At 47.0% G+C, this 13,248-nt stretch overlaps 1 protein-coding gene across 1 annotated transcript; it reads left to right on the top strand.

Annotated features, from left to right (window-relative positions):
• Positions 1-4,210: 4,210 nt before the first annotated feature.
• Positions 4,211-8,568, top strand: LOC128122595 (protein RoBo-1-like). Its single transcript, XM_052758234.1, has 5 exons — positions 4,211-4,289; positions 4,418-4,434; positions 5,603-5,684; positions 6,425-6,556; positions 8,312-8,568. Exons 1-5 carry the CDS (start codon positions 4,211-4,213, stop codon positions 8,566-8,568), a joined length of 567 nt encoding a protein of 188 aa, XP_052614194.1.
• Positions 8,569-13,248: the final 4,680 nt, after the last annotated feature.

Below are 13,248 nucleotides of genomic sequence, written 5' to 3'. Positions count from 1 at the left end.
TGTGAACAGTACTGCAATGAACATTGATGTGTAGATACCTTTGTGTCCCAAAGGAGTTCCATAGCCAGGCTGTATGATAGATCTAGTTCTAGCTTTTTGAGGAATATCTGCACTGATGTCCATAGTGACTAGACTAGTTTATATTCCCCTCAGCACTCTAGAAGGATTCCTTTTGGCCCATATACTAAGCATCATTAGATACTATTTTCTTGATAACTCACATTCTGACTGGGGTGTGATGGCATCTCAATGTAGTTTCTTTGTGTGGATAGAGTTTAAAGTTTCCTTGTTGGATTCTGCCAAGTCAGTCAAATCTCCACTAGACACCCTTAAAATCACATTGGGGTGTGTGCAGTCCCGAGGGCTTAGGCTGCTACTGCAGAGACCTGTCTGTCAACTTTTTTTTTTTCCAGCTAGGCAACCTGCCTCTCCCAGCCCAGTTTCCTAAATCTTGGGTGTGTTTCTCGAGAACATATGAGATTTTATGGTTCAAAACACCTTCACCGGTTACAGGGCTCACAGTGGTTGCTGTGAGGAGGCAGAGCAGTTGTGACAGCTCTTGACAAACTTTGCACTGGGAGTTCTGCTGCTTGGATGGTGAGATCTTGGGACACAGACTTACAGACTCACACTCGCTGTTGGGATGAGAATGTTGACTCTCAGACTTGAAAAAGTCCAGTTTCTCTGGCGAGGTCCTAACTTTCAGCTTCTCAAAGACAGTCTTGTTTGAGGACTCTGTTCATGACATAGGAGTTTATCCAGACCTTGTGAGCTAGCCTGTGGCTATTGATCCCACATTGTAGCGTATCCAGAATTCTCTTTAAGAAAGCCAGTGTTTCTTTAAGGCTGTTCTCTTCATCTTCTAGTCTACCCCAGCATGAGTTTGAAAGCACTGTCACAACAACACACCACTGTGAGATGACACACAACACAGCCTGTTCTCATGATCCCGGAGGTTGGAAGTGTGACCTCCAGGGTCACTAGGTCTGCTTTCTCTGAGGCTCTGTTTGTGGACTGTAGCGAGCATCTTCCCCTTTATATGGCCTGAAGTTGACATATGTTGTGTCCTGACCTCTTGTTGGATAAGGACCCACAGGAATGACCTTGTCTTGACCCATTTCTAGGAAGATTGTGCTTTTAAATAAAGTTACATTCTGGGGTGCTTCTATATGTTAATTTTGGGGACTCTTTTTGTTGCTAACAACAAGTTGAACTCAGTCCCTCTTCTATTAGTTCACTCACATCAGCCCATGGGCTGGTGAATATGCCCTGTAAACAGATCTGGGAGGGTCAGAAGGTTTGAAAGTTCAGGACCGGGGACACCACCCTTGGGTCAGAACCTGTAGTTGAGGAAGAGCTGGAGAGCTCTTGCCTGCTTCCTGACACGAGGGTGGGGGCAGTAAGTAGAGGATGGCTCATGGATACTCCTGTAAAAAGAAAATGCACCAGCATTTGTGGAGATGGAGAGTGGAGGCTGATTTTGTATCAACTGCTCTTCTTCTCTGTGGATTTAGCTAAAATCAGAACTTGAGTTGACTGTGGGACATCCCCTCATTACTGTCTGGGACCTGCTAACTGTGTAAATAATGGGCTGAATTCCATCAAGTTCTAGCTGTTGCACAAAGAATATGTGTTGATATTGAAAGTCCAGGAAATAATTCTCCTTTTATGGAAGTTGAAGTTCTCTCTCTCTCTCTCTCTCTGTCTCTCTGTCTCTCTCTGTCTCTCTCTCTCTGTCTCTCTCTGTCTCTCTGTCTCTCTGTCTCTCTGTCTCTCTGTCTCTCTCTGTCTCTCTCTCTCTCTCTCTCTCTCTCTCTCTCTCTCTCTCTCTCTCTCTCTCAGATAGGGTTTTATTATGTAGCTCTGACTGGCCTGGAAGTCTCTATGTAGACCAGTCTGGAACTCACAAGGATCTACCTGCCTCTGCCTCCCAAGTGCTGGGATTAAAGGTGTGCACCATTATGTCATACACATTTCTGAAGTTTGGCTGAAGTGTTCTGCTAGTTAATGCACAGAAACCCTGAGCTTCCAGATGGATGAGCTGATGTTTACTGACTTGACCATACGATGTGAAAATACTGGTACTGCTGATCCCTCTTTGATAGTTGGGTTAGATGTAGTCTGTGGACCAGGTTAGGGAGGTTAGACAGGGTCCTTAGTGTGCACCAGCCAACACAACACTGACTACAGTTGTGTGGACCAGAGATCAAACCTTCCCACAGCCCATTACAGGGATGGAAGGAGAGTATCTATGTGTGATCATGTAAGATCATGCCAGCCAGCCAGGACATTTAGAGTGCAGGTTATTGGAGTAGTCTTAATCTGGGAGTTTGCTGAGAAGGGCAAGATGCTCTTGCCTGCCTGAGTGAACTCCTAGCTGGGGTGCTCAGTGGGTACATTGGTCCGATGGGCCACCATCCCAGGCATCTGGAAGCCTGGAGAATAGGAACCTCTGCTGTGGTCCTTGCTGGAGTCACTTGTCGGGTCAGGGTACTGACCACGACTTGCCACTGTTCTCATTGCTGTCGTACGTACACTTGTGTTCTGCCCCCGCCTCTCTTTCTTTCTTGGACATGGTGGACAACACTCTTGACCCCCAAGGACAAAGCTCAGCTCTCCTCCTCCCCAGGGTTTCATGCCTTTGTAGAAGTTACAGCCAAGGCTCTGCTGATCTCTGTGTCTGTCAAAATGTCCCCTCCCATACCTCCACACTTCATCCTTCCCTGTCAGAATGTCCCCTCCCATACCTCCACACCCTAGCCTCGGGGAGTCTGGACAGCCATGCCATCCCTTTCCTGTAGCCCCACATTCTTCAACACTTAACACAGTGGGTTCCTAGGTGGGATCTCTATAATCTCTATGCCTGCCACACTGTCCTGGATTTTGAGAAAATACAATCAAGATCTAGACAATTGCAGAAGGGTGGATGGATTGTAAATATCTCTTGTTTATTTCTCCATTGCAAATAAGTAGGCTGATATAGAGCTAGCAAGAGTTTGGTCTAAAACCAGGAAGAACGATAATGAATATGCTGTAGAGGAACATACTCAGTTCCTCTCCAGCAGAGAAGCACGTGGGTTCTAGGTAGGAAGAATGGAGTCTGTGAGAGGGAATGCTGGAATTTTTTTTTTTTTTTTTTTTTTTGGTTTTTCGAGACAGGGTTTCTCTGTGTAGCTTTGCGCCTGTCCTGGAACTCACTTGGTAGTCCAGGCTGGCCTCGAACTCACAGAGATCCGCCTGGCTCTGCCTCCCGAGTGCTGGGATTAAAGGCGTGCGCCACCACCGCCCGGCTATGAATGCTGGAATTTTTTACTGAGGAAAAGTGGGGGATGGTGTGGGGCCAAGATCCTACACTCTGGAATTTTCAAGCGCCTAGAGTCTCTTCTGTTAGCTCAGTGGAGGTACAGGACCATCATAGCCTCCTGCCCCTCCCAAGCAGCAAGGGGTCAGGAAGTGCTGTTCTCACGGTATCTCTTTCTCTCTCTAGAAGACCAGGAAGTTTAGTGCACTTGGCTTCATGTCAAGATACTATTACAGTGCCTTAATTGTCAGGAACCGTCCGCTGGGCTATAAAAGTCAACGGTAGTGAGGGCAGAGAAAATATTCCTTTCTTCCTTTCTCTGGTGAGATCACTGGCCATCCTCTCCATCTCAAGGCAGTCCTTTCAGAAGAGCAGGACTACTTCTTGGTGAGCATTTCCAGTGTGGGCTGTGATACCTGGTAATGGAGGCCAGCTGTTAGGGGGAAGGTGACTTGGGAAGTGGTGAATCCATGTCCTTAGTTAAGGGGGAGATTGCTCTTGAGCACCATGGCCCAGAACTTTCTAGCACATAGGGAGCCTCCACCTGCTCTCCAGAGGAGCCATTTCTTGACTCAGCCATTTCAGCTGTGGAAGGAGATCTAGTGCTCTCCAAACTCATTCAAGAAGAATCCCAGGAAGGAAGACCCCTCCCCACCCCCCATGCCTTGATAGAGGGTGGGTATCTTTTCCAGTTTTTATCCTTCCAAATGGCCACATCCAGCATAAAGCCAGTATTTGATAAATTTTGGCTTTCAGAAAGAATGAGTGAATGAACAAATGAATGATTGGATGCCTACTTGGACAAACAACACAGTCTGGTGTGTGGATTGCTGAATTACAGGTCTGAACCCCATAGCTCTGACCCCACTGTCCTCTCTTGCACCTCATGCAGTGGTCTCAGAAGTCACCATGGCCTGGTCCTGCAGCCTGAAGAGCCTCCTCACAGTCTTTGTCTTTACCATCTTCGCTGTCCCCATCAGCTCTGCGGGTAAGAGTAAACATGGTATTCCTTTCTCCTGAAGAAGGGGGAGGTGAGCAGTCAGAGCCTTGGGGAGGTCACCAACCACATGAGACTCTGGTGGTCTGTCTAGCCCCTCACGGCTTCTTGGCTCCTAGGAAATATCAACTACAAGGCTCTGGGCTTACCTTTCAAATGATGTACATTTCCTCCTTGCAGACAATTACCAGTGTATAGCACATCAATGTGGAAATGAAACATGTCCTTCAACCACAGATGTTTGTACAACCACTAAAGGCTGCTTCAACCAAATGCAGGAATTTTATACACCGTGTAAGTCAACCCTCACACCTTGAACATCCTCCAGGTTATCTTCCTTCCTTTCAGGATGAGACTGGGAGCCTGGGGTTCTTTCTGGGAAGTGGTGGAGATGGAGCATGCGCTTGTTGTAGGACCTACATTCTACATGGTGAGGACCATTTGGGTGTGACTTCATTCTGACTTTCACAGTGTCGGGGATCAAACTCGGGGCATCACGCATGCTAAGCAAGTACTGTACCCCCAGTCACTCCCTTTGTAGCAAATGGTCCCTCTGTTGGTTTGTTCTCTGAAACAGACCACTGCAGAGGGACTCTTGGAGAAGTGCAGTGCTCAGGGCAGAGGGAATGAAGGGACAGGTTCTTTACCACTAGCTCAGGAGGAAAATTTACTTGGTGGTTCAATTTTCTGCAGTTCCAGATACGTACCAAATGTTTAAGCATAAAGGGTGTGCTGAAGAAATGGACACATGCAATGAACTGGAATTCTCAGCCACGCTGGGGGCTCAACGGAGATTTACATATGTGAACCGGTGCTGCACAACTGCGCAGTGCAACCAAGACAACATAACTCGTGAGTACAGCTCCTGCCTGTGCCCCGCCACCTGCTCAGGGCTCCTCTGCCTTTCTAGGGGTCCATCTCTCTGTAGCCCTGACACTTGCCTTCCCCTTTTGCTTGAAGCTTTCGTTTGTAAGGGTCTGGGTTATATACAAGCCCCTCTCTTGAGTATGTGTGTACACACTTGCATATACAGACTGAGTGACAGCTTGGCAGCAGTAATTGGTCCTGGGTCTATTCTCTAAGTAGATTCAATGAATCCGTAGGTTTAAATCCTTTGGTCTGCTTCTCCAGTTGAGAGACTTTCCTCCCCTATTTTGTTCCTCATCTTGGATTTTTGTGTGGTTGAGATGGAGTCTTGCATGTATCCAGGCTTCTGTTATATTACTGAGATCAAGCAAGCCTCCTGCCTCAGCCTCCAAAGTTGAAGTAGCTGGGAGTACAGGTGTATGTGACCAACTATATAGGCAACACTGGGGGACCAACAGACATTTAGATATAACCAGCAATGCTGTAACACTGCTAAGTGTGACCAAGAGAGCACACAATGTGAGTCCAGCTCGTCTCTGCACCCTTGATACCTGCACCATGGCTCCTCTGGCCATCTGTGGACTCCTCCCTGCACTGGGATGCTTCAGAGCTGCGAGCTTGTCTTTCCTTTTGCCTGAGGCCCCTGTCCTTGGGAAGCATAAGGGTAGATACAAGCCTCTTGCCTGGATGGGCGAATGAGTGATAGTGAGTGCCATGGATTGGTACTCATTCTTTTCATCGAGTCTATTGATTTAAATGTGCTTCCCACCCCCAGCTGAGAGATTTTCCTCACCTGTTTAATTCTTCATCTTTGTTTTGTTGTGGACATGGGATCTTGCTGTGTTTCCCAGGCTTGTCTTGAATTCCTAGATTCAAGTAATCCTCCCGCCTCAACCTCCCAAGTAAGAGTAGCTAGGAATGTATGGGCTTGTCATGCCTGGCTAATTCCTCACCCTTTGGTCAGCATCTTTTTAGATGGCAGATCACTTCCTTACCCAATGTCTAGGAATTTTTCTCCTGCCATAGTAGAGAGCCGAGTGGCTGAAGAAAGGTGAGGATAGATGGGTGCACAATTACTACCAAAGGATCTCAGATTCCTGCCTCCTGTTCCCTCCTCCCATGGCATTTTAGTTCTTTCTTTTTTTTTTCTGATCATGAAAGAACTATATGGTATTGGATTGGGTGAAGTAGTAATGTTCTTTCTCAGCTATTGTTTCCTGCCTATTCCTCAAGATAAATACCCCTTTCTCTCTATTCAGTATCTCTGCCACCTGCAGAAGCCAACGGTGTTCAATGTCTCTCCTACTATATGGAATCAGGTGTGCTGAATATCCCAACTCTCCTGAGCTGCACAGGAAATGAGACAAAGTGTGGTTTGGTTATCGGCACAGGTATGATTATTTCCTCAAGCATTGTGACGCTCATATTGTTAAGGGCACATACAGTGTATCAGCCATTTATTACTACACAGATAATTGTGCCACAGCTTAACAGGTGAAAACAGGAAATAGTAATCAGCATTCAGTATCCGAACGTCTATACACTGAGAACAGCATTGCTGTGCGGCTATCTTAGGGTGTCTCATCAAGCTGAGTTCTGTTGTTGGTATAAGTTGTGGTCCTTTAGATGCCCAGGGTGTCTCGTGGTTCTTCAGATGGAGGTTCTGCTTCCCAGCTCATTCTTGGCTTTTGGTGGGTCTCACTTTCTCTTCCTCTGGTCTCTTCATAGGATGCCAGGGTTCTCCTAACATATCCTCCTGCTTCTCTCTCAGAGAAGTGATGAGAGGCAGGCATAGAGTCATTGGTGGAGTTGAGATTTTTCAAGCCCTCATCTTAGAAGTGACATATCATTTCAGCTTGTGCCCTATTGGGCACATAGATTAACCCAGGTGTGACATGGGTGGATTCAATGGATTCAACACTTGGGCACCTCTGCCAGGAGATGGGCATGATGGGGGCAGATCATCTTAGAAGCTGTTCTCTCTGTAGAGCAAGGGCAACAAGGGACCGAGTGTTTGATTGTCCCTCTAAACCTCAGATGGAGCCATTTATCCTGAGAAAAAAGGGTGGCAGAAGAAGAGTTGAGCTAGGGGATGGGAACTGAGGGAAGGAGAGGAAAAAATTTAACTGCTTCCCACAGAAGAATCAAGTTTGGGTACCTGTGTTGCTATGATATTCTGGAATGGGACCTTGACTCAGAAGTGCACAGAGCAATGACACTTGAGTTCCAGAAGCCATCATCACTCTTGGGATGACTCAGACTCCATCGATAAGCACTCAAGTTTTGCTTAAAGCCACTGACTTTAGTGAAATATTTATAATTTCCCATGTAAGAGAAAAGTATGTATTTGTTGTGAGGGGCACAGATACATTTCAGGAATTAACTGCTAAAATAACTGTAGGGTTTTGGTCTGGTCTGTACGCTGCAGGGATGAGCTAGCAAATCCTCATCAAAACATGGAAGGCTCTGCGGAATCCGTGGTGTAGTAGGAGCTGGTTAACTGGAGGATTGAGAGCTTGATGAGACTGGAGCCAAGCTATGTTTTTATTTGGAAAGAATTTTGACAGAGGTTCTGGGGTGAGCAAGGGAAGGGCCCTTTGTCTAGAAGAGTTGAGATGAATGAAGAAAACGGGGTGTCATAGAATACAGAAGAGAGTTGAAGCCATCCACAGTGGGACAGGCTTCTACCTCAGTTTACCCCGGGAAACATAGACATCCAGTGTGTTCCATAGTTATTCTTATAGAGAACTCAGAGCCCTCAGAAGAAGGGGAGCCTGGGTAGAGAAGACAGGCACCTTAGAAGGGTTTTCGTCAACAGTTGAGGCCCTGCATCTGGCCTTCTTCCCTGTGGGCAACATGCTCATCTCTCCTAGAGAGGCATTCAGAGGCCCCAGTGTTAGCCTTGTGTCTGAGATGCGACGGTCCCTATAAGGTTCCTTCTGTACTGGGAAGAAGACAATGGGACCAGAGGACACTTCGGCTGGGCCTCTGCATGGATGGAATGGAGATGAGCTCATGCATCTCAGTCAAGAGGAAGAAGTCGTGGACTCTGGACCATTCTGAGCACAGTTTCCTTTCCCAGTGCATGTGGGTTTTGAGGGCAGAAGAGAGGAGAGGGGAAACTAACTCTTGGGTCTTCTTCTTAGTAGTGGGAAGCAGCAACCCCTTTTCCTTGGTGATGGCCGGAATGGGCTGTGCGACAGAAAGTGCCTGCAACCTGACTGTGACTGTCCTCAACCAGACAAACATCCGCACCTTCTGCTCCGATGAGTTCGTTGTATCTCCAAGCCGGCCATCAGTTCCGGATAGCACGGACAGTGCGGGCAGCATGGGCTTTCGACCTACAGCCATCTCAACAGTACCAATTCTGATTACTCTCCTCCTACTGAAAGTCTTGTTTTGATCTTCCAGGCTCAGCAGTCCCATAGTCCTCCACACACATTCGGAGGGCGTCCTTCAATGTAGGAGAATTAAAAGCTGGTGATTGCTTGGCTTGTTTGTATTTCAGCGTAAAAAACCCCAATCCATTTTCAGTTTTACTTAATTTTAAAAATTGTGTGTGTGTGTACATGTGTGTGTGTGAGGGTGTGTGTGTGTCTGTCTGTGTGTGTGTTGCCGGTGGAGTTCAGAAGAGGGTGTCAGATCTCATTCAACTGGAGTTACAGGTGGCGTGAGATGCCTGATGTGGGTGCTGGGGACTGAACTCTGGCTCTTTGTAAGAGTACGATTTTAATTGCGGAGCCATCTCTCTAGCCCCCTATGATCCGTTCTGAAACAGTCTCTCTCTTCACTCTTCGTAGTGTTTCGAAGCTGTTGAGAGGGCATTCGTGAGATTCTCTTTAGTCCTACTTTTGTTTCCAAACATCCCTTGAGTCACATATCCTGGAACATATCTTTTCTGATTATTAATTTCTGTTCATAATTTGTAATTGATTCTTATTAAGAAAAATGAATTTGAATGGATAATTCAGGGTCTTGGAGGATCATTTCCCACAGTTTATCATAACACAGCTCAAATGTAGGTAGATATGATGGTACATAAGCTCATAGCACTCAGGATGTTGAGGCAGGATTACTGCGTGTCTGAGGACATCATGTGCTTTATAGTGAGTTCCAGGCTAGTTGGGACTACATAGAAGACCTTGTTTCAAAAAAAATAGAATAAAACAAAATAAGATACAAATAAAAGAGGAAATGTCAGGCACCTCCAGAACTCTCTCACCTCAGAACCATGAGCATGGAATCATCACCATCTACTCACTCTGCATATCTCTGTATTTTAGTAGGGGTGGGCCCCAGGGTACAGGCAGTGGATGTCTGTCAAGGAAGTTATAAATACTCGCTTTAAATTATCAAAATATTTCCCCCAAGGTCCCAGAAAGCTGTCTCCTCTCATGGCGGAGTTTGGGCCATTGCTAGCTCCCACCACACTTCCTGCATGCCAGTGAGGCAAGGGGACTCCATGAGAGAAAGTCTTGCATATAACCCAAACTTTACCATGTTCTTGTGGCACTGACCTACAATAGAACAATCCTGCACAAATGGGCCCCTCAGTTCTTGGATTCAGTTTCCAACAGGGCCCAGCATGTCTCCTGAGGTTTCATGAAGGAGAGGAGAGCCCTGGTGGTTTCTTCATATGTGAGAACTGTCTCTCTGCACCCACCAGGCCTGGCTGTGGTCCTCCTGCTACATATCCTCTTTCCTTCCTGGTATGAGTTACAAGGCTTCTCTAAGCTCTGCCTACAGTCCTCTGTGGACTGACAGGAACACCCTTCCCCAGGCCTGTCCACAGCCCTGCACATTCTGGATGCACTCCATCTGTGTGGGGTGGATTTTATGCTCCAGGAGGGGCCTTAGTCTGAATATGAGAGAAGCCCAACCCTTAGATTGCTGTTTGGAGGCGATACACTTGTTTAAACCAACGATGTCCATTGTGTGAACCATGGTGTATGTGGCAGGGAAATCTATTTACTTTGATCCACTGGGATATGAAGGATTTGGGTTATATCCGTTAGCTTGCTTGGCTAACCCATTCTAATTTCAATGGGAGGATCAGAGATAGTTGGTCCCATCTAAAAACCTCAGTCTCTAAATGTCCCTAGAAATCTTGTCCTTTGCCAGGAAGTTGGAATTTCTGACAGCTTGATTAAATCAGGGGGAGTCTAGAGCAAACACAGTCACTGGGTTTTGGTCCAGGTAAGGTAGGAAAATTTCTCTTAGCCTCTACCCTCAGGGCTATGTGAACACTGCTGTGGGGTGTGCTCAGCTCCAACACCTCTGTGGGGGTGTTGGACTCCTACACCACAGTGGGGTGTGCTCAGCTCCTACACCGCTGTGGGGGTGCTGGACTCCTACACCACAGTGGGGTATGCTCAGCTCCTGTGGGAGTACTTGGCTTCTACACCATTGTGGGGGTGTGCTGTGGGATGGTCTGTATGTCAAATGCTCTGATTGGTCAATAAATAAAACACTGATTGGCCAGTGGCCAGGCAGGAAGTATAGGCGGGACTAACAGAGAGGAGAATTGAGAGAACAGGAAGGTGGGAGGAGACACTGCCAGCCGCTGCCATGACAAGCAGCATGTGAAGATGCTGGTAAGCCACGAGCCACGTGGCAAGTTATAGGTTTATAGAAATGGATTAATTTAAGATGTAAGAACTGGATAGCTAGAAGCCTGAGCCATTAGGCCAACAGTTTAAACAATATAAATCTCTATGTGTTTACTCGGTTGGGTCAAAGTGGCTGTGGGACTGGTGGGTGAGAGAGGTTTGTCCTGACTGTGGACCAGGCAGGACTGGAGAAGACTCCAGCTACAGGGGTGCTCAAGTCCTACACTGCCATGGGGTGTGCTCAACTCCTTTCAGTGATCCTCCTCCCCCCAGTACAGAACTTACACATCCATGGAGCCACAAAACCCAACTTTCTTATCTTGCCTGAAGCAGGGAAGGGCAACTCACTCATTATTTGCTGAAAGTAGAAAGCAACACATATACATAAAAGACACAGGGAGGCTTGAGGGATGATTTGGGGGTTAAGAGCACTTGTTGCTCTTACAGAGGACCCAGGCTCTCACATAGTGGTTCACAACTGCCTGAAACTCTAGTTCCAAAGGGTCATATTTCCCTTCGGGCTTCCCTGGGCATCAGGCATGCATGTGGTGCATATACATGCATGCAAGCGAAACACTCATACATGTAAAATACATATATTTTTTTTTTTTGGTTTTTCGAGACAGGGTTTCTCTGTGTAGCTTTGTGCCTTTCCTGGAACTCACTTGGTAGCCCAGGCTGGCCTCAAACTCACAGAGATCCGCCTGGCTCTGCCTCCCGAGTGCTGGGATTAAAGGCATGCGCCACCACCGCCCGGCCATATTTTTTTTTAAAGACACAAAACTTTTAAGAATTTGCATGTTGGCTGGAAGTGGTGGTGCAGGCCTTTAATCCCAGTACTCAGGAGGCAGAGGCTGGTGGATCTCTGAGTTCAAGAGAAACTCTGTCTTGAAAAACAAAACAAACAAAAAAGAATTTGCATATTGTTTTTATTTGTTTCATGCTCAAAGTTGAGGAAGTAGGAACGGTGTGTGGGTCCTCCTAGGATCCCACTCATTGCTTGCTGACCATCAATTGCCCCTTTCTCATGACGAGAGAGCTGAATTTTGTTAACGGTAAAAGTTCTTGATGTATTTTGGGGACCTCTGATGAGCTGGCCACTGATCTCTGCAGTTGCCAAGCATGAACTCAGCTCCTGATTGCACAGTTTTTTTTTAATAGTGTGTATACTGTCCTCATCCCCAGCTAACAGGAAAGGAAGCAGCAACAGAGAGGCGAGGTGGGTTGTTTTGCTAGTAGACGTGGAACTGAGAGTTCGGCCTAACCGACCATTAGGGAAAAGAGTCAGGTTGCCACTCTAGGAGCTGTAGAAATTTAAGTCTGGGAACAGGGTGTTTTGTCTACCTTTGTTAACTGAGATTTCTGTTGTGGCCATAGCAAATCACAATACAACTGGTGGCTTGAAACAGCACAACGTCACAGTTCTGGAGGCGAGTCTGGAACGAGTTTTCCTGAGCTAAAGTTCAGGTGTTCAGAGCCGGTTTCTCTGTGGTTGAGCACGTGGGGACCCATTTCCCTGTCTGTACAGTGGTCAGTGATCACCTGCATTCCTTCACTCTCCTGCATCTTCCGCAGACATCCCTCTGCTCCGAGTCTGGCTCACAGCCTCTTCCTCTGGGGCCCTTCCTTCTTTCCTTGGGGACCCTTGTAGCTGACCCGTGTAATACAGGGAATGTTCCCATCTCAGGAGCCTTATCTACTTGGGCAAAGTCTCTCTCACCTCATAAGAATAACACAAATGGTGTTGGGGGTTAGGATGTGTGCTTATTTATAGACTAGTCTTCAGCCGATCATACAACCTACCAATTAAAAAATGTCCCAACATTCTGTAAGGTATTCATAAGCGAGGCTGGTTGGAACTGGGTGCAGTTCTGCAGATGGTCCTGTACTGGGCTGTGGCCATTTTTGGGAGCAAATTCAGCCGACACAAAGCATGTTAGGTTATGGAGAGAGCAGTCCTTTGAGAGAGTTATTGCTGGAGCTTTTCTACAAGGAACTCTGGACATGACGCATGGTGTTCCATGTGATGTTTGGTAAAAACAAGGGCTCCCTTCTATTGCCTCCTGATGAAACAGCAAAACATGGTGTGAAACATCATAGACCATCATGCCAAGCAGCTGGTGAGACATGTTTGATTTGGTGGCCTAAAGACCAGGGAAGGAGTTTCTCTGCTTGCTGTTGTCTCTGTTGGTTGCCACTCCTTCCTCTCTGAACACAGAGGGACATGGTGGTGGTAATCAGCAGGTTCTCTGTCACCACCCCTGGCTCCTTCTTGGGTGTGTTCCTACAATAAAGGCTTAGTGTTTTCCCAGCTCCAGTCCCACCTTTCTAATCTGTCCAGTGATATATGAAGCATGCAGTCATGAAGCTCCCTTTGTGCCTGTGACTACTGCCCCACTCTAGCAAACCCACGCCTGGCACCATGTGGTGGTTTAAAGGAAAATGGCCCCCATAGGCTCAGAGGGAGTGGCACT

This window comes from Peromyscus californicus, unplaced genomic scaffold (genome assembly GCF_007827085.1).
Source record: "Peromyscus californicus insignis strain IS unplaced genomic scaffold, ASM782708v3 Scaffold_3__1_contigs__length_106647218, whole genome shotgun sequence".
Classification (NCBI taxonomy): domain Eukaryota; kingdom Metazoa; phylum Chordata; class Mammalia; order Rodentia; family Cricetidae; genus Peromyscus; species Peromyscus californicus.
Note: the sequence above shows the minus strand (reverse complement) of the source record. Positions and strands in the feature narration are given on the sequence as shown.

Excerpts from the sequence above, each read along its gene's own strand:
- LOC128122595 (XM_052758234.1), top strand. The coding sequence starts at position 4,211 with ATGGCCTGGTCCTGCAGCCTGAAGAGCCTCCTCACAGTCTTTGTCTTT. Across the intron at positions 5,685-6,424 it reads TGACCAAGAGAGCACACAAT|TATCTCTGCCACCTGCAGAA; the intron begins GTGAGTCCAGCT and ends CTCTCTATTCAG. Across the intron at positions 6,557-8,311 it reads TGGTTTGGTTATCGGCACAG|TAGTGGGAAGCAGCAACCCC; the intron begins GTATGATTATTT and ends TCTTCTTCTTAG.